A 21,735-nucleotide genomic window follows, 5' to 3' on the forward strand; every position below is an offset into this window, starting at 1 on the left:
AAAGGCCAATTTCATAGAAACAGAAACAGATTGTAGAATGGTGGTTGCCAGGGGCTGGGGAGTGGGGAAAATGGGGAGACACAGGTCTAAGAGTATAAACATTCAGTTATAAGAGGAATAAGTTCTGATCAGAAGATCTAACGTACAGCATGACAATTATAGTTAATAATACAGTTTTGTGTGCTGGAAAGTTGCTGAGAGTAGATCTTGAGTGTTCTCACCATACACACACTAAGTTTACTATGTGAAGTGATGAATATGTTAATTAGCTTGAGCCTGGCAATCATTCCACTACATACATATATGTATATACGTATGTACATATATACATATAAAATCATCATTCTGTACACTTTAAATATGTACAATTATACTTGTCAGTTATTCCTCAGTAAAGTTGGAGGAAAAAAGAAAGCCCCGAGTCAAAAATCAGAATATTATTAATATGAATTGATTTTTGATGACATTAATAACAAATAATTACATTTGGAGACTTAAAAAAAAAGTGGATGAGATCGCTCAGAAGAAAGAGAGGGTACTGGGTCTCTAAGAAGGTCTGGTTTTCCAGGGCCTGGGTGGATGTCAAGATGGTAGGAGCATCCATGGTGTTAAAAATCCATGAGGCGTTTAGGACTTGACAAAATTGAGGAGCCTGCAGGGCATCAGGGGAGACCTCAAAGGCTGCTGGCTGCGGGGCTCGGGCCTAGAGACAATCAGGTACTGCACACCCGGATCTAATGGCCAAGGTCCTGGGCTCAATCCTGACTCCTGTGGGGCCTGCCCCTCTAGGGGCCTCACTGCAGAAGCAGGAAGTACTGCCTGAGGCTCAGCTTCCGCTCTGGTACCGCCAAGTCACCCCCTCACACTGGGGACCTTCCCACTTGGGACCTGCAGCACTTTCACTTCCCCCAGGTGCGCAGCCCCTGGCCCAGCACGTGGGAGGACCTTGGTCTACACTTGTTGCCAAGAACAGGATGCAGGCTCCGAGAGAGGGGCAATGTCGGGAAGGTGGGGGAAGGGGGTAGATGAACAGAGAAAGAAGGGCAGGCACATAGATAAGGGGCCAGAAACCAGACAGGGAAAGGATAGAGACCTGGGGCGGAAGGGGACAGAGACCCAGAGGTAAAGAGAGGATAAAGATCCAGAGAGAAAAGAACAGAGACCGAGGGAGAGGAGGACAAGAAACTGGGAGGGCCATGAAGCGGGGACAGAGATGAATGCAGAGATGGCAGAGCTTTGCAGGCGGTGAGGTCAGAGTGTCTGTGAGGTCGGCGGCTCTCCAGGGCCGGCCTGGGGTCCTGGTGCCCAGAGTAGGCGGGTGCAAGTAGATCAGGATTCCCTGCGCGTCCCCCAGCCTGAGCCATGGAGACCTGGGAAGAACTGCCTGGTGTGTCCTTGGTGCCCACCAATTCCAAGGCCCCTCAGGTACTGGTGTGTGCATCCCAGTGGGGCAGGTGAGGGAGATGGGGACAGAGACACAGAAGAAAGTCACCTCGCATGTAAAGGGAGGGGGTGGGGCTCTGCCCCTGGAACTTCCTCTTTCTCTGAGTTCTTCCTTTCTCTTCTCTCTCGGCCTCTCCCTATCTCTGTCTCAGGCCTGCGTCCCCCTACTGCCACCACCCCTTCTGTCCTGTCCCTCCCACTGTTCTCTCACACCTCTAGGAGAAGATGTCAGCCCAGGACAGCTGCCTCAGCCTCATCAAGTACCTCCTCTTCGTTTTCAACCTCTTCTTCTTCGTGAGTTGCCTCCCGGCTCCCCAGCCCAGGCCCCAGCCCCTGCCGCAGCTGCCCAATCTCAAACCCCCCTTCGCCCACCGGCCATGCTCTCCTCTCCTCTCCCCAGGTCCTAGGCAGCCTTATTTTCTGCTTCGGCATCTGGATACTCATCGACAAGACCAGCTTCGTGTCCTTTGTGGGTAAGGGAGCTGGGGCAGTCCGGGTGGGCCTTCCTGGAGCAGGCATGAACTGGGCTCCCTTCCAAGGACCTCCTGTGGTCTCCCTCAACCCAGGGAGGCCCATGGTGCCCAACTCCCTGTTCTGATCGCAGGCTTTGCTCCACCACTTTCTACTGCCATAACTCTCCGAGCCTCAGCTTCTTCCTCTGGCAAATGAGTTGTGCATACCAGTAATAATAATGGCCATTTCTCAGACACTTCCTAGGTGTCAGATCTTGGGCAGAGGCTCATCAGACTCTCCCATAAATCTTCCCTCTCTTGAGGCTCAGAGAGGGGAAGACACTTACTGGATGTCACACAGCAAGGGAGTAAAAGAACAGATCAACACTAATAATAATTGTAGGAAAATAACAATGGGGTAATAGTCAAAATCCTAATGGCTCATATATAATGTGTCCGCCCTGTGTAGAGGACCAGTTGAACACATGCCTCCCATGTGTTGCTCAAAACAACTCTAGGAAATAGATAACATTATTCCCTAGGTCTCAGGGAGGTTTAGATGGCTGATCCAGTGTCACAGAACAAGTGATGGGGCTGAAACTATTGGGGGTGGGTAGGAGCTGACGGAGGAAAGAGAGACTGAGAACAAGAGGGAAAGACAGAGACCAGCAAGAAAGAGGGACAGAGATCTAGAAAGAAGGGAACAGAGATCCAAAGAGAGAGAGGGACAGAGACCCACAGAGAGAGGTGGAGAGAATCCCAGAAGAAAAGGGATAGAGAGATTCAGGGTGGGACAGGGACAGAGACCCAGAGAAAAGAATGCCAGGAGCCTAGGAAGAGGTCCCCCAGGTTACTGTCCCCTGCTTGGGTGGTGTGTGGGTATGGAATGGGGCTGCCTGGAGCTGTGCACATGGAGCCAAACGTCACTGCCTCTCACCTCCCCCAGGCTTGTCCTTCATGCCCTTGCAGATCTGGTCCAAGGCCCTGGCCATCTCAGGAATCCTCACCATGGGCCTTGCCCTCCTGGGCTGTGTGGGGGCCCTGAAGGAGTTCCGCTGCCTCCTGGGCCTGGTGAGTGCCCCTCCCCCCTCCATCCCTAGGCTCATTCACATCTTGCCCTCAAATAGAGCCCTGGCAGCTCCTTCATCCTGCGGAGGGATTCAGCCTGACCTCTCCACTCTGCCTCTCCCCAGTATTTTGGGACACTGCTGCTCCTGTTTGCCACACAGATCACCCTGGGAATCCTCATCTCCACTCAGAAGGTCCAGGTGAGTTCCCCTTCTCCCCCGCCAACCCCAGCTAGTGGGTGGTAGAAAGAGACAGAAACAAAGGCAGACGGGCTGACATAGACAAAGAGAAATAACAGAGATAGAGAAGACAGAAAGAAACAGAGATACGGAAAGACAGAGACAGATGCAGAGACTAGCAGAGAGACACAGAGAAGGAGCTAGAGACAGGGAGGGCCAGAGAGACTCACCGACACGGACAGAGGAAGAGAGACACAAATCCAAAAGGAAGCAGGAAAACAAACAAACAAACAAACAAACCTCAGAGAAACAGAAGGCTCCGAGAAAGAGACAGAAACCGAATGAGATCATGGGAGATAGTGGAGAAACGGAAAGACAGATGATAGAAACAGGCAGAGAGAGAGAGATTTTGAGGGATAGAGACATAGCTAGCCATTCAGCGAAAAACCGAGGCCGACCTGAAGATGCTCAGGGACTACCTGAGGCTAAGACAGCCACGGAGTGGCTGGAGTGGGTTGGGGCAGATGGCGGTGGGGAGGCAGGTGGTGGTTCATCCTCACTCTCGGCCTATCAGCTGGAGCGGAAAGTGGAGAACGTCGTGCTGAAGACGATCCAAACCTACCGCGCCCACCCGGAGGAGACGGCTGCGGAGGAGAGCTGGGACTACGTGCAGTTTCAGGTGCGTGAGGCCCCCACCCACCAGGATCCCTCCCTCTAGCTCTGGGACTCTGACGTGGCTCCGCCCACTGCCTGGAAGAGACTTGGCCCCGACGCGACCCGAGCCCCCAGCTCTAGGACCCTAAAGTAACCCTACTCACCTACTCCACCTCCAGCCGCGGCGACGTGGCCCAGTGCCCCAGCTCCCAGCTCCTGCAGTGGCTCCGCCCCCCGCCTCGACAAGACTCCACCCTCAGCCCCAAGGCCCTAGCGTGACCCCACTCCCTGCCCAATAGTGACTCTGGTTCCCAAGGGACCCGGCCCAAGTGAGACTCCATTCCCTGGTCACTCACATGACCCTGCCCTCCCAACCATTTGTCCCCTCCCTGAGGCCGAATTGTACTGCCTATCCACTCTTCAGTCCACAGCACGATTCTGCAGTTCCTCCCCCGGGCCCCATGACCTCTACCCCCGTGACTTGTCTCTCCCAACCTCATGTTCGCCTAATGTCTCCTGGCCCTGCCATGACCCCAGCCCAGCTCACAGTCCCCCACCCTGCACCCACCACTTAGCCCTCTACTCCCCAGTATGACCTCATACCCATCACCCAGTCCCCTGAACCCCCAAAGCATCTTGCATCCCTCCAGCCCCTGTTCCTCTGACTCTTGTCCCTCTCCTAGCTGCGCTGCTGCGGCTGGAACTCTCCTCAGGACTGGTTCCGTATCCCCAGCCTGAGGAGCAACGAATCGAGAGGGCATCGCGTGCCCTGCTCCTGCTATAACTCATCGGCGACCAACGACTCCGCAATCTTCGATAAGATCTCCTTCCCTCAGTTCAGCGGGCTCGGACAACTGGCGCGGCCCCGACACAATGCAGACATTTGCTTGGTCCCCGCGAACAGCTACATCTACCGTGAGGTGGGGAGGATTTGGAGCGCAGGACGTGGGAGGGGCCTGACAGGGTGGAGCTACGAGAAAGGGAGGTACTACAAGAGGGGCAGAGCTCCAGGGGGCGGGGTCTTTTGAAGGGCGGGGCGTAAAGAAAAGGCCTAGGCAAAAGGTCAGGATCTGGAACGCTGATGCCTGGGGAGGGGGAAGGCTTGGACCGTCCGAAGCGGAGAGACTAGAGAACCCTGGTAACTAGGGAAGGGGGGCGGTACCTGAAAGAAGGGTTAGGGCTGGGCGGAGGAGAACAGTGGGCCCAGGCTTGAGGGCGAATCCCCAAAAGAACCCTACCTGTAACCTCTCCCCTATATCCCCAGGGCTGCGCACAGAGCCTCCAGAAGTGGTTGCACAACAACCTCATCTCCATAGTGGGCATTTGTCTCGGCGTGGGTCTACTTGAGGTAATCTGGTCCCGCCCCCACTCGCGATTGGTCTAGATGGCCCCGCCCCAAATTGCGCGTCCAACCATTCTCTCAGGGAAAGGCTCATGCGTGGTACAGCGTCAGCCAATCCAGGCCCTCCTGAGGCTCCACCTGGGACGAAGGAAGAGACCTAGCCTCTGTGAGCCCTGATTGGTTGCGCGGAGGGAGCAGGCGTTCCCACCCTTCCTCGCGAGGCTCCCATTGGTCCTCCTTGGCATATCATCCTCCTGCTATTGGCCGCAATATCCCTCCCCTTTCCCCTCAGGTGAGTGTGGCGGGGCTGAGCCTGCTACTACCACGCAGCATGCTCCACCGGGAACGCCAGCCGCAGGTTCGAACTGCGGGCCCGGCCCGAGCACCGATGGCAGCGGCAGGCGCTACGGTGTGCTGAGCAGCAGCGGGCGTAGCGGCAGTCTGTGGGTTGGCTGGGGCATGGCGGTGCCTGCCCTAACTGGGGGGACAAGGCCCCGCAGGGTAAGCTGCCCATGGCTCTGGGGCCCTGGCCCCTTTGGGATCAAGACGAGGAACAACCTGAGACCGGGAGTGTAGGCGCGGAGATGGAGGCCGAGATGGAATTAGAGGCCGAGACGGAGGGCGAGATAGATAAGCCTCCGGAATAAAGGACTTTGGGCTTTCTCCGGATCACGCGGCTTCTCAGACTCTAGACCTATGCTAGACGCAGCTGGATTCCCTCTACCCCACCCTATTCCTTCCTGCTTCAACTCCGCTCCCACCCCTCCCCGGCCCGCCCTTTGGTGTCCTACCCAATGACCTCTAGCCCTTTTACCCTTAATTCCGCCATATTCTCCAATCTCCCGTCCCTGACAGTCTTTCACGACCAGGCCCAGCTCTCCCTCTAGTCCCGCCCATCTCCCACCTACTCCCTTCTCCACACCTCCCATGACGCAGCCCCGCCCAACTCGCGGGCCCTTATTTTCTTCCCCTGGCCCCACCCCCTAGGTTTTTTCCCTGCGGACCCCCAACTCTCCCCGGCACCCCCTCGACCTCTCTGACCGCGTCTCCTTTCTCTATAGCTCAGCTTCATGACGCTCTCCATATTCCTGTGCAGAAACCTGGACCACGTCTACGATCGGCTCGCTCGGTACCGATAGGCCCCGACCTTCCCGAAGCCCTGCCCCGCCCCCCTCAAGTGCCCTGGGCATTTAGTTCCCTGTCGCCTGTAAATATTTGTTTAATCCCCAGCTGGTCCCAGCCATTGAGCCCTCATTCCCCTCGGGGACCCAGAGGTCTGCCTGACCCGCTGTTGTCACCTCTCCCGGGGGACCTGGGGTTTCCGGCCACCAGCTTCCTGCCCCTAAAGACACCTCATTTCTTTGCCTCTTCTGTCGGCCTACCACCTCCCACTAGATTATTTTTAGCCCAAACGCCAAATAAATCCCCTGCGTTTTGGTAAAATAGCTTTATCCTCTGTCAAAACACAAACCAACACACTTTGGGGGGAGGGGAGGAGAAGGCGGCAACACAGTCTAGCCCCACGGCTCATTTAGAAGAGGACATGAGACTTAAAAGCCTCACCCCGCTGCTTGCCCAGCTGAGAAAAAGTCACGACCCTAACACCCGCTTATAAATATCTCTTGTTATATTAAAAAAAAAAAATATTTCCAGGGCCCACCTGGCTCTACTCCTGCACAGAAAGGGTTAACCTTCAAAATTCAATATCAGGGTCCTGGGATGGGGCTGGTAAGGAGAGGCAGACTGGGAAGAAGGCGGGTGCTGAAAAACAGAGAGGGACAAGCCAATGTGTAACTGGGGCCCTCCAAGACCTCCAAAACAGAGAAGGGGGAGGATGCCTGTCAGAGACAGAAACGAGTGCTGTCCCACCGGTTGTCTCACTCCTGTCCCCAGTGTCAAATGCTCTGGAGTGATCTGTCCTTTCAGACACCCCTGGGAGGTCCCAATATCAGGATCCATCCTTTCCCCTCAGTCCCAGCCCATTCAACTCACCACTGAGCTTTTAAGGTCCTAAGAGGGAGCAGCCCACCCACCCCCACCCCCCCGCCAAGTAAGAAACGTGAGGAAAGCTGGAGGTCCTTCCTGGGAGGAGGGTATTCCGGGGGTGAGCCACTTCTGGGGTCCCCCTTCAGTCCCTGACCAGGCGGTAAATGTGGTGCTGGGCCCCCCGCTCACTGGTGGAGACCTCGAAGACATAGGCGGTGCAGAGCAGCAGTTCCTGGGTGTCTCTGTTTGTCACCACCTGCCAAGGAGGCCAGGAGAAGGGGTTTATGCTTAGAAGGGAGGGCAGGGAACACTGTGCCCTGCCCGAGGAATCATGGGATACCCAAGAAAGGGATCCCCACCATGTCATGTTCCCCCAGGTAGATGGGATGCCAACATGCCAGGTTCTAGGTCTCAGGGTCAGTAGGGAGGGGCCTCGCATCAGATGCTATATCACATTATAGGGTCAAGGGGGTCCCCACCACATCATACTTCCCAAAGTTAAAGGAGATTCTACCATATCATGTTCCCTGGGCTAAGGTTAGGTTCCCTGTGAAGGGGGTCCCCTAGGCTGAAGATCCACTGTGGGGTGTCCTCCAGGTCAATTTCCCTTTTATGAGAATGCTGTGGAATCCCCACCATAACAGTTCCCTGGGTAAACGGGTCCCCTAAGCTAAGGGTCAAGTGTGAGGTCCCCACTGTGTCAGTTTCCCAGGTAAAGGGTCCCTAGGCTGAGGGTCTGTTGCAGGCACTCCCCTCCATATCAGGGTCCCTGCTCAGGCCCAGCACCAGCGCATCACCTGGAGGATGGTGAAGTTCTCCAGGACACTGTTCATCATATAGCGCTCAGGCAGCTGCCGCAGCTTGTGCAGAAAATTCACCAGGTACTCACACATGGGTGAGCGCAGTAGGCGGTACACGAACCTCCCGTCCTCCAGCTGGGCACGCTCCGTCTGAACCAGGGGACAGGGAGTGGAGAGGACAGTGACTCAGAGACACAGGGGTCACCCCAGGAATTGAATCCCACTCCACGCCACCTCTCAGATGCCACACCCACTCCCCACTGCCATCTTCCCCCCATTGCCCCATCCACAGTGACCAAAGATGGGACCCTGAACCCTTGGGTACCCAGCTCAGGCTCACTGAGCCTGGAACTAGGGACCCCTCCAGCCCCTCAAAGCTGTGCTCTGAACCCTCAAAACCCTCCAGGCCCTCAGATACCCTCAAACCCTCCAAAGACCCTCCATGAGATCTCCAAAGTCTATCTGACCTCTGTACTTGAAAGCCCCCTCAAGCCCTCCGCAACCCCTAAGTGTGACCCTTGAACCTCCTTGCCCTACGGACTCCTCCAAATCCACAAGAACCTTTTGAATCTTAGTGACTGTAAATCTCTGTACTACACAGTATCTTTAAACCCTCAAAGTGACCTCTACACATCACTTTGGAACTCCGTATTAGCTCTAAGCCCGTGCATTAAAGAGGTTAGGACACCCCGCACCCACCATGCAGACCCCCAAAGGCCTGAGCTGTTGTGGCTCCCAGTCCATTTAGTCTGCACCCCCAAAGTGGCAGGTGGCTGGGCACTCACCCGCCCAGAGCTCCACCCCTCCAGCCTCACCTCCACCTTCTCCACCACCTGCTTGCCAAAGGAGCAGACCTTGGAGGAACAGGTGAGGGTCATGTGCTCCAGGCTCTCGTACTGGCTGCTCACTCCATAGAAGCCACCACTGCTACCGCCGGCCCCCACCTCCTCGCCACTCGGGCCCCAATTCAGGTCCGCCTGGGGATGGGGAGGCACAGGTAAGTTGGAGGGGGTGTCCCTTATAAACAGTGGGGACTCTTCTAAAGTGGGAACTGTGCTTCTTGGCCTGGTGTCACCCATTGCCCTGCAGTTGCCCATCTCTTTTCCTCAACATTTAAAGTCCCCACCTCTCCATGGGCCAGTTTCTGGAGAAGACCCACCGTTCCTTCCATCAGTGTTAAACATGTCTGGGTCCCCCATGGTCCTGACCCTCTCTCCTCAGTAACTTCCCCACCAAGGAGGCCCTGGAATTCAACTTTTTCTCCTGAAACCCCCAACTCAGGTGTTCAGCCCCTTCCAAGGGCCTGGTTACTAAGGAGGCAGCTATTCCCTAGCAACCAGCTCTCCCTCAGGGCCCTTCCTGACCCTGGTTGCTAAGACAAGTGGCTAGCAACGGGGCATGGCGAGGTCTGGGGAAGCCTGACTCCTCTCTAGAAAACTCTCCCAGGCCCTTTCAGCCAATTCTCAGGTGTCAGATCCCTTCATGACCCCAGTGGCCAATTGGAAGACAGTCCATTAGGCCAAGTGGAGCCTAATGAAGCCTAAGACCCCATCACATCTTTGGTCTGAGCCCCTTGGTCACCTTCCCAGGAGGCATCTCTCTTCCTTTTCCTAACTGTAGTTGCTGACTTGGTCAGGTCATTCTCCAGGGTGGTTTAGTGCTCTCCTCAGAGGCCTGACTCCATCCATCACCCTGGCAACAGGGCCTTGTGAAGCTGAAGAAAACAGAAGGCCTTCCCGGCCACTCCCCTGCAGCCCTTCACATACTGGGCTTCTGAAGGGTTGCTCTCCAGACCTGGGACCTTGTGAGGCGTGTCTTAAGCCCTAACAATGCCTAAAACTTCAGCAGCACATCCTCAGAGCCGTCTCAGGCCGCCACATCACATACCAGAATGCTTCATAACCATGGAAGCTACGGGCTTTCCTTCTTGAAGACTACGTATATCCCTCCACAGCCCTGGTTACCACAAGAGTTAGCACCACCTAAACATTCAAATATTGATTGAACCCCTATATATAGCATCAGTCATTGTACTGGACACCACACCAAATAAGCCTAAGAAACCCTCTTATTCACAATTACATACCTGGCTCAGGGCTTATATACATTAAGTGCTCAATAAATGACTGCTAAATAAATACAGGACTTTACAAAACCACTCCCCAGCTCCTTCAGTCCCTTCCTCAAGGCCAGACATTCTTAGCAACAGGGTCTGGTGAAACCCAGTAAAGCCTCGTCCCCTCTTTAGAGACCAGACACTCCAGGATTCATTTGCTAAGGGGAAGGAGCCATTCCTTAGCAACAAGGTTTGGTGTGGTCAGGTGGGACACAGGGAAGTCTGAAATGTCACAAGCAAATCCCCAGGCCGTATAAGTTGCGTGACTGAGTGTGGCAAAGTCTAGTGGGACCAGGGGAGGCTGGAGGTCTCCACACCTGCACTGGTCCCATCCAAAACTCCTTGGTGTTCCTTGCTGCTGAGGGGGCTGACACTCTGAGCCATGAGGACTGGTAAGGCCCAGGCTGACCTGGTAAGTCCTGAGACTCTCCGTTAGAGCCAGTGGCCTTAGCTAGGAGGCCACGTGACTTGTGAGCACTTTTGTTTTTGGTGGTGGAACTCACCCAGAACTTGACCAGGAAGAAGGCGTGGGGGGGCCCACGATCATACAGCTCCCGCAGACCACCCTTTTTCTCAGGGAATTTGTCATAGATCTGCCGGACGTCCACACTCTCGAGGGGGGGCGCTCCGGGGCTGGGGCAGTGCTGGCTGATATGTACAAACAGGTGCCTCTGGTACTGAGGAGGGACAGCCACGGGTGAGGAGTGGGAGATGGGCTGGACCCCCAGCCCTCGCTGCCCAAGCCCATCCCACACCCCGTCACCATCGCCACAGCTCCTGCTTGCTGTTCCACTGGGCCCAGCTCTCAGGCACTGTCCCCACTCCCTGCTGCCCCTTTACTCCCACAGTATCTCAGTCCCCAAGCCCTGTCCTTGCTGTCCAATTCCCTGCCCTGTCCCCTGTTCTCCATCCCCACAGCCCTGTCCTCTCCCACCCTCACCCCAGCCTTCTCCCTGGCCTCCCAGCCTCCAATCTCCTCTTCAGTTCTTCACTCACATGGCTAAAGAGCTAACCCTGGCCCTCTCCTGCTCATAATCCTCCCATGGCTCTCCAGTACCCCTAGGACAAAGCCCACACCCCCTCAACCTGACCCTGTATTGAATAGGTATTCATGGATGGATGGATGGATGGGTGGAAATCCACAGAGCCCACATCAGGACTTCCTATCTGTTCTTATTCTTATCACTTCTGTCCATACCTTGAAAATATTCCCCTTCTTCTCTTCCAATACAAATCCTCCTTCTGTCTTTCCAGGCCCAAGTCCGTCCAAATCTGCCTCTTCCTGAAAGCCTCCCTTGATCGCAATCAGATGGCATCTCTATACCCTACCTTTTCCGTGGTTCCCCATTACCCTCTAAACAAAGTCTGGGTCCCTCACTCAGCTTGACAATGTCAGTTCCTCCAGAACCAGCACCTACCCACCTATCTGCAGCCTCACCAACTCCCACCATATTCAATTATTTGTTTCCCTGAAAACTTCATGCTGTTTCTCTGTGTCTGAAACATCCAGTTCCGCACATGGCAAATTCCTCTCAGGGAAGTCTTCACTCACTCCCCAGGTATAATTACTCCTCTGTACACCCACAGAAATGTGAGCTTCCCCTATCCCAGCACATACTTGCTATTCAACAGACATCTGTCGAGAGACCTACTGTGTGCAGGCACTATTCTGGGTCCCAGGGCTACCTTACCTCATGGAGCTACCGGCAGAGACAGAAATTTTAAAAAATCATTCCATGGATAATATAACCTTCAGAGAGTGACATATGCTATGAAAAAATAAAGCATAGTAATGCTGGCAAGACTCATTTTCCATAAAGTGACTTGGGAAAGCCAATCTGAGAAGACAAGCAAAGGCCTGAATGAATGGAGGGAGAGAATGGGGATATCTGGGGAAAGGACATCCAGATGCAACGGCCCTGAACCAAGTGTGGGCCTGGCATGTTTGAGAAAGGGCATGGAGGTCAGTGTGGCAGAGCAGAGTAAACAAGGGTGAGAGGGCAGGAGGTAAGATCAGAACAGGAATGAGGGTCAGATCAACCAGAGCTTTGTAGGCAACTGAAAGGACTTTAGCTTTTGTTCCAAGTGAGATGGGAGGGTTTTAACCTCATCTGACTTGGGTTTTACCAGGACCACGATATACAGCAACTGGCGTTTAGGTCACTATGGCAGAGACTCTGTGTTCACAAATCCCAGTTCCTTTTCACACAGCTAAACTACATTTCCCAGGCTCCTTTGCAGTTAGGTGTGATCACATGACTAAGTTCTGGCCAATGGGGTGTGAGCAGACCTAATAGTTGCCACTTCCAAGCCAGATTCATAAAACCTGCGTAAGTCTTGACTCTCTGCCTTCCACCATCTGCCAGCCAGATGCAGAGCATCCAGCAGCATCTTCTGAAGCCCTAGAAAATGGCAGAGCCGCAAAATGGAAGAAGCCTGGATTCCCCAAATCACTGTGTGGAAGGCTCCTACCAACCAGCCACACTGAAATGTTAATGAGTGAGAAACGTCTATGTTGTTCAGTCCCTGAGGGTTGGGAGTTATTTCTTCTAACAGTCAGTCCACTCTGACTAATATGGCATCTGTCTCCATCCTAGGCCAGGAAAGCTGGCACCTAGAAACAGATTTTCTTCTCCAGGTTCCCAGTATCCACCCCAAAGCCTGGCACACAGTAGGCACCCAAAAATGTTTACTGAATGAATGAACAATGTCTTGGATGATTTCTCTGGCCTTTCCAATCCATGACCCCATGACCTTCCACTTCCTTTATTCTAGTAGTTCTCAAAGTGTGGTCCCTGCACCAGCAGCATCAACATCACCTGCGAGCTTGTTAGAAATGCAAGTTCTCAGATCCTACACCAGAACAACTGAATCAGAAATTCCAAGGGTGGGCCTAGCAATCTGTGTTTTAACAAGCCCTCCATGTTATTCTGACACATGCTAAAATTTGAGAACCCCTGCTTTATGCTTTCCCTTCCTATAACCCCCTTCATTCCAAAACTCCCCAGTGACTATCCCAAAATTTCACTCACAGAGTCAGCTGCATCCGGAGGTTCCACAAAGGCTGAGAACTCTACCAGCTGCAACCGAGCAGTGCCCAGAGCCCGAGCCTGCCAGGCTGGGGGTGATGGGGCAGGTGGGGGCAAAGCAGGAGGTGAGAGGGCTTGGGGGGGCTCGTACCCTAGAGAGAGAAGAACAAACAATAATAATTGCTAACATTTATTGAATATATCAAGCACTGTTCTCTCTTGCCTGCCTCCACTTAGAAGCTGAAAAAGCTAAATACTCACTTTCCCAGCCTCCCTTGCAGCTAGAGGTGGCCATGTGACACAGTCCTGGCCAATGAGACGTTAGGGGAAATCTGCTGGGGGGCTTCTGGGAAGGAGTTTCTTCCTGAATGAAAAAGACAGAACTTTGGGAGGAGAAAGCTTTTGGCTCTGGCCAAGTCCTGCTTGGAATGTGTTGCCTGGAGTCACAACAGCCATCTTGGGATAATAAAACAGAGGCCAAGAGACCTATAGAGATGCCAGTTCTGGTATTGCTGAGCTGCTGAACCAGAACAGGAGCAGCCCACCTCCAGATTTTTTGTTATGTGGAATCATTAAAGCCTTTACTATTTAAGGCACTGTTAATTTGGATATTCTGTAACTTGCAGCCAAAAACATTCCCAATTGATGAATCTATGGAAACTGAGAGCTCTCTTTCACCAATGTGAGTACTTAGGACCACATCAGCATGGACTTCTGGAAGCCATCTTTGCTACCAGGTGGGCAGAGCCTGCCTGGGAATGAAGCCACCACAGAGGAAAGCAGACCCAAGCAAGTCCTGATGCTACCATTTGAGCCCCTGGATCCAGCCATGCCTGAAGCCATAACTCCTGAAATAACAGTTACCTGAACCAATGAATTCCCCCCCCCTTTTTTTTTTGGTCATCTAGCTTGATTTGGGTTTCTGTCATGTGCAGCTAAAGAATCTTGATTAATATATCAATATCCCTGATGTCCTTTAGGTCAGCAAGTGACAGACCATAAACCCAGTAGATCTGGCTACAGAGGCCAGGCTCTTAACCACTATAAATTCTGTGACTCATCTTTCCATACCCCCACAGGCCCTGCCTGAGAGCTGGATCTCAGTAAGAATGTATCCCCTAATCAATGGAAGGTTGAAGGAAAGGCAATCAGGGCTGAGAAGAGAGAGGGGAAAACAAGAGAGGGTGCAGAACAGGCTCTTACCTGGGAGGTCAGTAGATGGAGGAGTCAGTGACAAGGAGAACGGTGTCTGCGAGAATGGCTTCACACTGAGGGAGAAAGGAAACTGGGGGTCAGTAAGAAGGAAAGATGCTAATCGTACCATCTAACATTTACTGAGGGGCCATGACAAGCCAGACCCTGTGCAAGTACATTATGGGCACCATTTCATTGAAGCCTCAACTATACTTCAATAAAATAAATGTTTAAAAAATAAAATAAAATAAAGCAGGGCTGTCCAATAGAATTTTCTGCGATGATGGAAATGTTCTGTATCTGTGCCATCCAATACAGTAGCCACTGGCCACATGTGCCTACTGAGCACATGACCTGTGACTACTGAGTATGAATGTGGCTAGGATATTTGAGGAACTGAATTCTTTTTTTTGGCCACGCTGAGTGGCTTGCGGGATCTTCCCAACCAGGGGTTGAACCCGGTCCACAGCAGTGAAAGTGCCAAGTCCTAACCACTCTACCACCAGGGAATTCCCAAGGAAGTGAATTCTTATTTAATTTTAATTAACTTAAATTTCAATAACCACATGTGGCTAGTGACTGCAGTATTCGACAACAAGGCTCTAGAAGCCAATAACCTATGGGTAGCCCAGGAGATAGTGGTGAGGAGACTGAGATGTCAGAGGGCAGGCAGAGGCCAAGTGTCAAAAGATCAGGATCAGAAAGACACAAACTCCATGGACATTTAGACCTGAACCCGCAGAAACCATAACCTAGTAATTGCCATACCAGTTCTGAAATCTAAACCCCAATACCCTACCCTCTTACCCATTAGGGCCACTGCTCAAATGCCACCTCCTCAGAGAGGCCTCTCATGACCCCTGTCTAAAAAGAGGATATATACCCTGCTTTATTTCCCACATTTATTCTTTTCTTATTAATGCTTATTTATTTATCTATATGTTTATTGTCTGCCTCCTCCCCTCTCCAAGTATATAAGCTCCACGAAAGCAGGAATTCTAATTTGTTCAATGCTGGGTCCCCAATACAAAAAGAGTACCAGGCACTTAGTAGGTGCTCAATAAACATCTGACTGACCAGCCAATGGCTTAATACTTCTCTCAGTTTCTGGAACTCCCCAAACTTTCACACCTCAGGGCCTTGGCACATGCTGTTTTCTCTACCTAAAATATTCCCAACCCCGTTATATACCTTACTAAGTCCTACTTGGCCTTCAGTGTTACCTCCTCAGAAAAACCCCCAGAACTCTCTCCGTCACCCAAGAACTTGTTTTGATTCTCCACACTACGGCACACACTTCAATTTTGTGTTTATTTAGGTGATGATTTAATTAACATTCGTTGCCCCCATTTGACTATCAGCTCCATAAAAGGTGGGACCCGATGCCCAGTGCGATGCTTGCTGAACCACCCCTCCTTCCAGCCCAACCCTCTCCCCTGCAAACCTGTAGTTCCTTCAGCCCCCAGGGACTTGTTCTGACCCTTTCCTGTGTCCCCATCCAGCAGCACCTCCCCAGCAAACTTTTTTCTCTCCCAGCCTGGATCCACGGCCACCTCCATGGGCTGAAAACTCCATTTCCCATGAGCCTCTGGGGCCCTTTCTATCTTCTAGGCTTAAAACATATCCTGTCACCCTCAAGGCTCTCTCAGAGCTGAAAAGGGGCCCATTTTCTTCCTTCCGACTCTGAGAGAAGATAAAGAGCCCTGCTCTACCCTCAGGCCCAAGAACCACCTTTATGGGATGAGAACAAGCCTTTCCCATGAGCCTCTGGGGCCCAGACAATCTCACTGGGAGGTCATTATCCCCATGGGCATCCTACAGGCCCCCTCACATTCATCACATCAATCCCATGCTGAGCTTATTTCCTCCTCAAATCCACTCCTTCCCCAGGTTGCACATTTCTGGATGGTCCCACCAACCCCAGTCACCAGCCAGACCCCAAGCACTCCCCTTGCCTCGTCCCTCCTTCTCAGTCCATCAGGCCCCAGCCCCATCCCTCCTTCTCCTCTCTTCCCCATCCCCTCCTCACTATCCCAGCTCAGACCTAGTCTTCTTCTCCGGATCACTGCCCCAGCCTCCTCCCTGGGATTCAAATTCAGATAGCCTGACTCCAGAATCTATGCTCACAAAAGAGTTGGGAGCTGGAAGATGGGGTGAGAGAGGGCTGGAGGTGGGGGGAGGGGGAGCAGGTGCTGAGCCAGAATAGGAAGTACTTACTCTGGAACATTCCAGGGGGGCCCAGAACCCCCCGACCAAAACTGGAAAAGCTCTGGGGTCTGAAGAGACAAAGAAGGGGGCTCAATCAATTTCCTGTTGAAACTGCAACCCCACCGCTCCAGCCCTGAACCCCACAATCCCCAACCCAGGCCACCTGAGGACCGGCGGGACCAAGTTTGGCCTGCAGGGAAGGTGCTGAGATGAGCTGGGCTGAGGACATGGTGGCCATTGTCTGGAAAGCCTTGTCCTTGGAAACCTGGTCCTGGAGGAAATGTTGGAGGTCCATGTTAGTGGGAAGTCCCAGTCGACACAGGAAGGGTGGGACAATGACATGGCAGGGCAAGCCCGCAGAGATGCAGAGCCAAGGCGAAGGGTTGGGTGAGGGTCCAATCCCTCTCACTACAGCCCCCCGCCCCTCCTGGCCTCCTCAGGAATGTCTGGGAAAGGGAGAGGGTGGGAGGATGCGTAAGGGGACTTACCACATTCAGGGCCTGCCCATGGGGGTGGGTGAGGGTGCCAAAGGAAGAAAGAAAACACGACTTAGGAAATGAGGCCTGGACTGCCCCACTCCACCTTCCTGCCCTCCCAACCCCTATAGTCCAGCCACCCTGAGCTGAGCGATGGAAGGAAGGGGGAGCAAGGGATGAATATAGAACAGAAAGTAGAGAAAGCCAGGCCTAGAGGAGGAAAGGGGTTCCCAGGCCCAGAATAAAAGACAGCAATGAGGGTTTCTAGGTTCAGAAAGAGCCGGAAGTGGAGGTTTCCGAATACACAGGCAACAGGAAATGAGACTTTTAAACCCAGAGAGAAGAGACGGTGAAGGTTTCCCAGCCCAGAAAGGAGGGGGACAGTGAGATCCACAAAAGACCAAAGACTGGGAGTGAAGGTTTTCAGACTTAAAGAAAAAGGATGGGGAGGCTTCTGGGCACAAAAAGAACAGGAAGTAGTGGTCCCCAAGTCCTAAGGAAGAGGCAGAAAAGATCCCATACTCAGAGGAGTAGAAAATGAAGGTCTCAGGCCAAGATGGAACAGGAAATCCAGAGGATGCAAAAAAGAAAAGGGATATGAACATCTCCAAAAGGAAATGAAGATTTCTGGGCACAGAAAATGCAGGCAGGCAACATGGAAAGATGAACCAGAAGGAGACAAAGAGGAGATCCTCACAGCATAAGAGGGAGAAGGCAGTGAGGGGAGGGGAGGAGAGGAGAGGGAGGGTGAAGACAGCAGTAGTCAAAGGACAGGCCCAACGACCCATCCTTCTTGCCTGTCCTAAGCTAAATCTCGGTCCCCCTCTCTCTATGACACTTCCTACCCAGGGTCTCTATTCACCCCCTTGCTGGGCCACTAACCCCCACCTTGGGTCTCTGCTCCCCTCATCTGTCTACCTCTGTGTGACTCTGTCCCCATCTCCGGGTCTCTGTCCCCCACCCTGGGTCTCTCCCTCTTTCTCTGGACCTCTGTTGCCCTCTCTCTCTGGGTCTCTGTCCCCCTCTCTCTGGGTCCCTATCCTGCTCTCTCTGGGTCCCTATCCCCCCTCTCAAGGTCTCTGCCTCCCTCTCAGGGTGTCTGCCACGGTCCTTTGACCTCTACCTTGAGCTTGGACTGGATTTCCCTCGATTTCCTTCGGGCCAAAACCTGGATATGACTAGAGACCTGAAGGGAGTGACAAAGAAGCAGATTCAGGCCACAGCCACTCACCCCTTGCGTCCCGTACCCCTTCCCTCCCTCCAGGTGTCCCATGGAGCTGCTGAAACACGAAAGATGACAAATACATAGAAAGTGCCAGCTGTCTTGGAGCGTAAGAACACAGATGTGTCCATAAAGGCTATTCTTTTCTCACTAACACTACTGATCATCCCAAGACCCCGCAAATCCGGGTCTTCTTTCTCTTCCCCATCCTTTTCTCTCTGGCTCTTCTGGTCTGTCTTACCCTCTAGTTCTCATGCAACTGCTAGGAGAACTACACCACAATAGGCACAGTTAGAGTGTACTAACAAAGGGGCCAAAAGGAAAGGCAAAAACACATGAACAAGCCTCTCCTCTAATGTGAATCTGCTGGTAGGCTGACCCTGACAAGACAAGCCCACTCCAAACAGAAGCCCACAAGGCAGTCCTGAGACCTGTTTGCGAGTTCGAGTCTTCCCTGTTCTCAGCTTGATGTAGCGGGCAATCAGTTCATTCCGACCTGAAAAGTCAAAGATGGAACAGAGTTAGACCTTCAGCAGAACTTCCCAACAGAGAGGACACCAGGGGAGGAGAGAGAAGCAACATTTCCCAGAGGTCCACAGCAAGCCGGGGGCTATAAGGGAGAGGAATTATGACTGCAGGCTTTGGAGCCAGGCTGCCTGGGTTCAAATCCCAGTTCCTCCACATACTGGTTCTTTGTGGCCTCAGGCAAATCATTTAGCCTTGCTGGGCCTTGGTTTCCTCATTTGTGCAAATGGTGATGCTAACTCCTACCTGAGTCATTCTGAGGATACAATGTGCTTTTATGTGAACTGTGCTTAGAGCTCCATCAGTGTTGCTTAATATTTTTATTAACCAGTGGGGGCTAAGGCAAAAGAGCGGGCTGGACTCACCATACATCTTGCCTTCATCGGACAGGATGATTTTCCGCCGGCCACAGGGTGGGTAGATGGCCAGGGCCTCCTGGAAGCTCTGCTCGATGTCTGGACTCCAGACACCCTCTGCGTCTGGGCCCCCGTCTCCCCCCGCCCCCTCACTGCCGCCAGTGCCCTCCTCGCTTCCTTCCTCACTTCCTGTCCAGCCGCTGCCATCGTCCAGGGGGGCCCCAGCCCGGGGTTCCCCCATCTGGGCCTGGAGGAACACAGAGTTCAGCAACATTCCCTTGACCCACCCAGAGGGACCTCAGAGCAGGGTGGGCTAGAAGTCCAGACTGCTGGGTCTGAGAGAGGAGGCTGGGGGCACCCAGACCCTTGGATCTGAGGGAGAAGAGGTTTGGGGATCTGGACCCCTGGGTCTGAGAAAGGAGGGGGCTGGAGGCCGAACTCCTGGATCTGAGGGAAGCAGGAGACTGGGGGCCTGGACTCCTGGGTCCTGGGGGAGAAAGGGGCTGGATTTCTGGGGAAGCTTAGGGTGAGAGCGTTCTCCTGTGTTCTCAGGGGAGCCTGGATTGTGATGAAGTCTTGAAGACCCCAGAGTAATGACTAGGGTCCAGGAGGGCTGAAAATTTGGGTGTGGATTACTGGTTTAAAGAAGACAGGAGTCACAGCCTAGTTACAGGGAAGGGGGACGTGGGTGAGATCTTCTCAGTCCCACCCCGAGAACAGGTGCCAGGATGTGAGCAGCAGCTGCTAGAAAAGAAGGAGGGGCACAGGCCCTAGTAAGGCTGAGGGGAGATCCAGAGAGAGGGGGACAGAGACTTAGAGAGAGAGGACAGAGTCCCAGAGACAGGGAACAGAGACCCAGTGTCGGGGGACAGAGACCCAGAGGGCAGGGGACAGAGACTCAGGGCACAAACTCAAGCCAAGACCAGGAAAGACCTACAGAACCACAGACTGGGGGACAGGGGCGCCCTGCCATCAGGAGAGTCAGAACAAAGGGCCCAGGCGTCCCCTCCCCCAGTTTCCCACAACCCCCATCAGGGGAGGGGCTGGCCAGCGAGGGCGCCTCCTCTCTGGCCCCCGGCCCCGCCCCTTCCCTCCCCTTCCTCCCCCCCCTCCCCCCCGCCCCGCGGCATGGGCTCGGATCCAACTCAAGTTCCCAGTGACTTTCCGGAGGCCGGGAACAGGGGAAAACTTTTTCCAATACAGTCAGATCCCGCCTCCCTGGCGGCTCCACGTCTTCCACAGCTTTCCCAGGACCCCAGAGTCCAGGCCCCCAACCCCCTCCTTCCTCGGACCCCGGAGCTCCGGCCCAGACAAAGACCCCTGGCCGAGCCCAGTGGCGCTGAGGCATTCAGGACCCCCGTAGGCCAAAATCCCAGCCCAGCTCTCCCCCATGTGGCCAGACAAAGGGACAGAGGAGCTGAGTCAGAAAGGTCCCCACTAATTTCCTGCCCCAGGCCCCAAACCTCCAAAGAGACAAGACCGAAGATCCAGAAAGCACCGTAGCCCCCCCTTCTGCCACCCAGGAGGCCTCCTTTCTCCATGAGGAGGACCAGGCGCCCACAAATGACACACACAAACCAATTCGATCAGAAACAAGCATGCGGCCCTTTCTCACTTGAAACCGATACCTCCACGGACATTCCCCCCACAGTCCCCCATCCTCACCGACTCCCAGGCGCACACTCCCAAACTCAGACCCATCAACAGACACCCCAACTCTGGCAAAAGTTCCAACTCCACACTTAGACTCAGTCACGAGCGCAAACTCGGGCCCCCCCGGCAAAAAGAGGGCTGCAAGCAATTCAGAGACGGTCCCACAAACACCTCAATTCATAACGCATAACTTCCCACCCGAACTCACACACCCCAAAGCAGGATCCCCGACTCCCGCCGGCGCCTTCCTACCTACCTCCCGGCCTGGGGCTGGGGAGCCGCGGGCGGGCGGGGCGCTGCGAGGGAGAAAGTTGCCCGGGAGCTTTGTTTGGGAAAAGTGGGAGGGACCGGAGGGGGGGCGGGTCCGGGCGCCGGACAGCGGGAAGGGGGATCCGACGGTGACAGTCTGGGAGAGGATTTTTGCTTTGGGAAGAGACAGGTGAAGTCTAGCTGAGGCCTGGTGAGAATTTCGGAATTCTGATGCTTGGATCCCTGAGAGAGGAGGAGAATTGGGGGTCTGGACACCTGGGTCTGAGGGAGGATTGATGGGGACCAGGAAACCTGTCTGTATCTGAGAGAGGAGGAAACTGGGGGCCAAGATTCCTGAGTCTGGAGGAGGAATGGTCTGGGGGCCTGGACTCCTGGCTACCCTCTAGTGTAGTTTGTGTGTTGGAGATGTGGAAGTGATTGATAGGACCACAAAAGAATCCTGTTCAGCGTCAAGTATATTTTTGAGACTAGAGGTATGGGGATGGGTTTTTGATTGACTTCCACTGATTTCTTTTGATTGATTGGTTTCCTTGTGACCTCATCAGAGTTAAGGGTCGTGGGCAAGACGACTAGGAGTTTATTGGAGGTTCACCAAGGTGGAGACTCCCGCATCCACACGCACTAGTGGACTAGAGGTGGCAGCTCTCCCAGGACCCAGGGAGAGCCTCGGTGCCTGAGGAAAAAGATGAGGGTCCCGTAATTATACCCCTTAAAGATGAAGGGTCCCTTAAAGATGAGGAGTTGAGTGTTCAAACTCAAGAG

General features: G+C 53.6%; 2 protein-coding genes and 1 long non-coding RNA gene across 8 annotated transcripts in view; 1 reads left to right on the plus strand and 2 right to left on the minus strand.

Moving 5' to 3' along the window:
* LOC117201778 (uncharacterized) overlaps positions 1-4,136 on the minus strand; it is a 29,015-nt gene extending 24,879 nt beyond the window's left edge. The window contains exon 1 of the long non-coding RNA XR_007474087.1: positions 3,961-4,136. This is a non-coding gene — a long non-coding RNA (uncharacterized LOC117201778). The remainder of the gene's footprint in view (positions 1-3,960) is intronic.
* Positions 1,009-6,581, plus strand: CD37 (CD37 molecule). 2 transcript variants are annotated; one of them, XR_004483876.2, is made up of 10 exons: positions 1,009-1,425; positions 1,663-1,737; positions 1,844-1,916; positions 2,842-2,966; positions 3,089-3,163; positions 3,717-3,821; positions 4,480-4,716; positions 5,061-5,144; positions 5,431-5,639; positions 6,200-6,581. XR_004483876.2 is itself a non-coding variant. In XM_004271053.4 (9 exons), the coding sequence occupies exons 1-9, from the start codon at positions 1,363-1,365 to the stop codon at positions 6,275-6,277; spliced, it is 915 nt and encodes a 304-aa protein (XP_004271101.2). In that variant the 5' UTR covers positions 1,030-1,362; the 3' UTR covers positions 6,278-6,581. The 2 variants fall into 2 exon arrangements, 1 of the variants encoding a protein (XP_004271101.2); XM_004271053.4 differs by lacking the exon at positions 5,431-5,639 and having other exon boundaries at positions 1,030-1,425.
* Positions 6,467-21,039, minus strand: TEAD2 (TEA domain transcription factor 2). Of its 5 annotated transcripts, none has more exons than XM_033430499.2 (13): positions 20,960-21,039; positions 19,060-19,297; positions 18,601-18,665; positions 18,071-18,133; positions 16,960-16,971; positions 16,635-16,742; positions 16,481-16,539; positions 14,273-14,337; positions 13,073-13,221; positions 10,544-10,717; positions 8,740-8,901; positions 7,922-8,074; positions 6,467-7,380 (listed from the first exon to the last, which is right to left on the minus strand). In XM_033430499.2, exons 2-13 carry the CDS (start codon positions 19,289-19,291, stop codon positions 7,267-7,269), a joined length of 1,356 nt encoding a protein of 451 aa, XP_033286390.2. In that variant the 5' UTR covers positions 19,292-19,297; positions 20,960-21,039; the 3' UTR covers positions 6,467-7,266. The 5 variants fall into 5 exon arrangements, with proteins under 5 accessions (XP_033286390.2, XP_004271098.2, XP_033286391.2 ...); XM_004271050.3 differs by having other exon boundaries at positions 20,916-21,004; XM_033430500.2 differs by lacking the exon at positions 20,960-21,039 and having other exon boundaries at positions 8,779-8,901; positions 19,060-20,128.
* Between the last annotated feature and the right edge of the window lie 696 nt (positions 21,040-21,735).

This window comes from Orcinus orca, chromosome 20 (assembly GCF_937001465.1).
Source record: "Orcinus orca chromosome 20, mOrcOrc1.1, whole genome shotgun sequence".
NCBI classification, from domain to species: domain Eukaryota; kingdom Metazoa; phylum Chordata; class Mammalia; order Artiodactyla; family Delphinidae; genus Orcinus; species Orcinus orca.

Excerpts from the sequence above, each read along its gene's own strand:
- CD37 (XM_004271053.4), top strand. The coding sequence starts at position 1,363 with ATGGAGACCTGGGAAGAACTGCCTGGTGTGTCCTTGGTGCCCACCAAT. Across the intron at positions 1,917-2,841 it reads CAGCTTCGTGTCCTTTGTGG|GCTTGTCCTTCATGCCCTTG; the intron begins GTAAGGGAGCTG and ends CACCTCCCCCAG. Across the intron at positions 3,822-4,479 it reads GGGACTACGTGCAGTTTCAG|CTGCGCTGCTGCGGCTGGAA; the intron begins GTGCGTGAGGCC and ends TCCCTCTCCTAG.
- TEAD2 (XM_033430498.2), bottom strand. The coding sequence starts at position 19,324 with ATGTTGCTGAACTCTGTGTTCCTCCAGGCCCAGATGGGGGAACCCCGG. Across the intron at positions 10,718-13,072 it reads CTCCGGATGCAGCTGACTCT|TACCAGAGGCACCTGTTTGT; the intron begins GTGAGTGAAATT and ends GTCCCTCCTCAG. Across the intron at positions 8,075-8,739 it reads AGGTGGTGGAGAAGGTGGAG|ACGGAGCGTGCCCAGCTGGA; the intron begins GTGAGGCTGGAG and ends CCCCTGGTTCAG.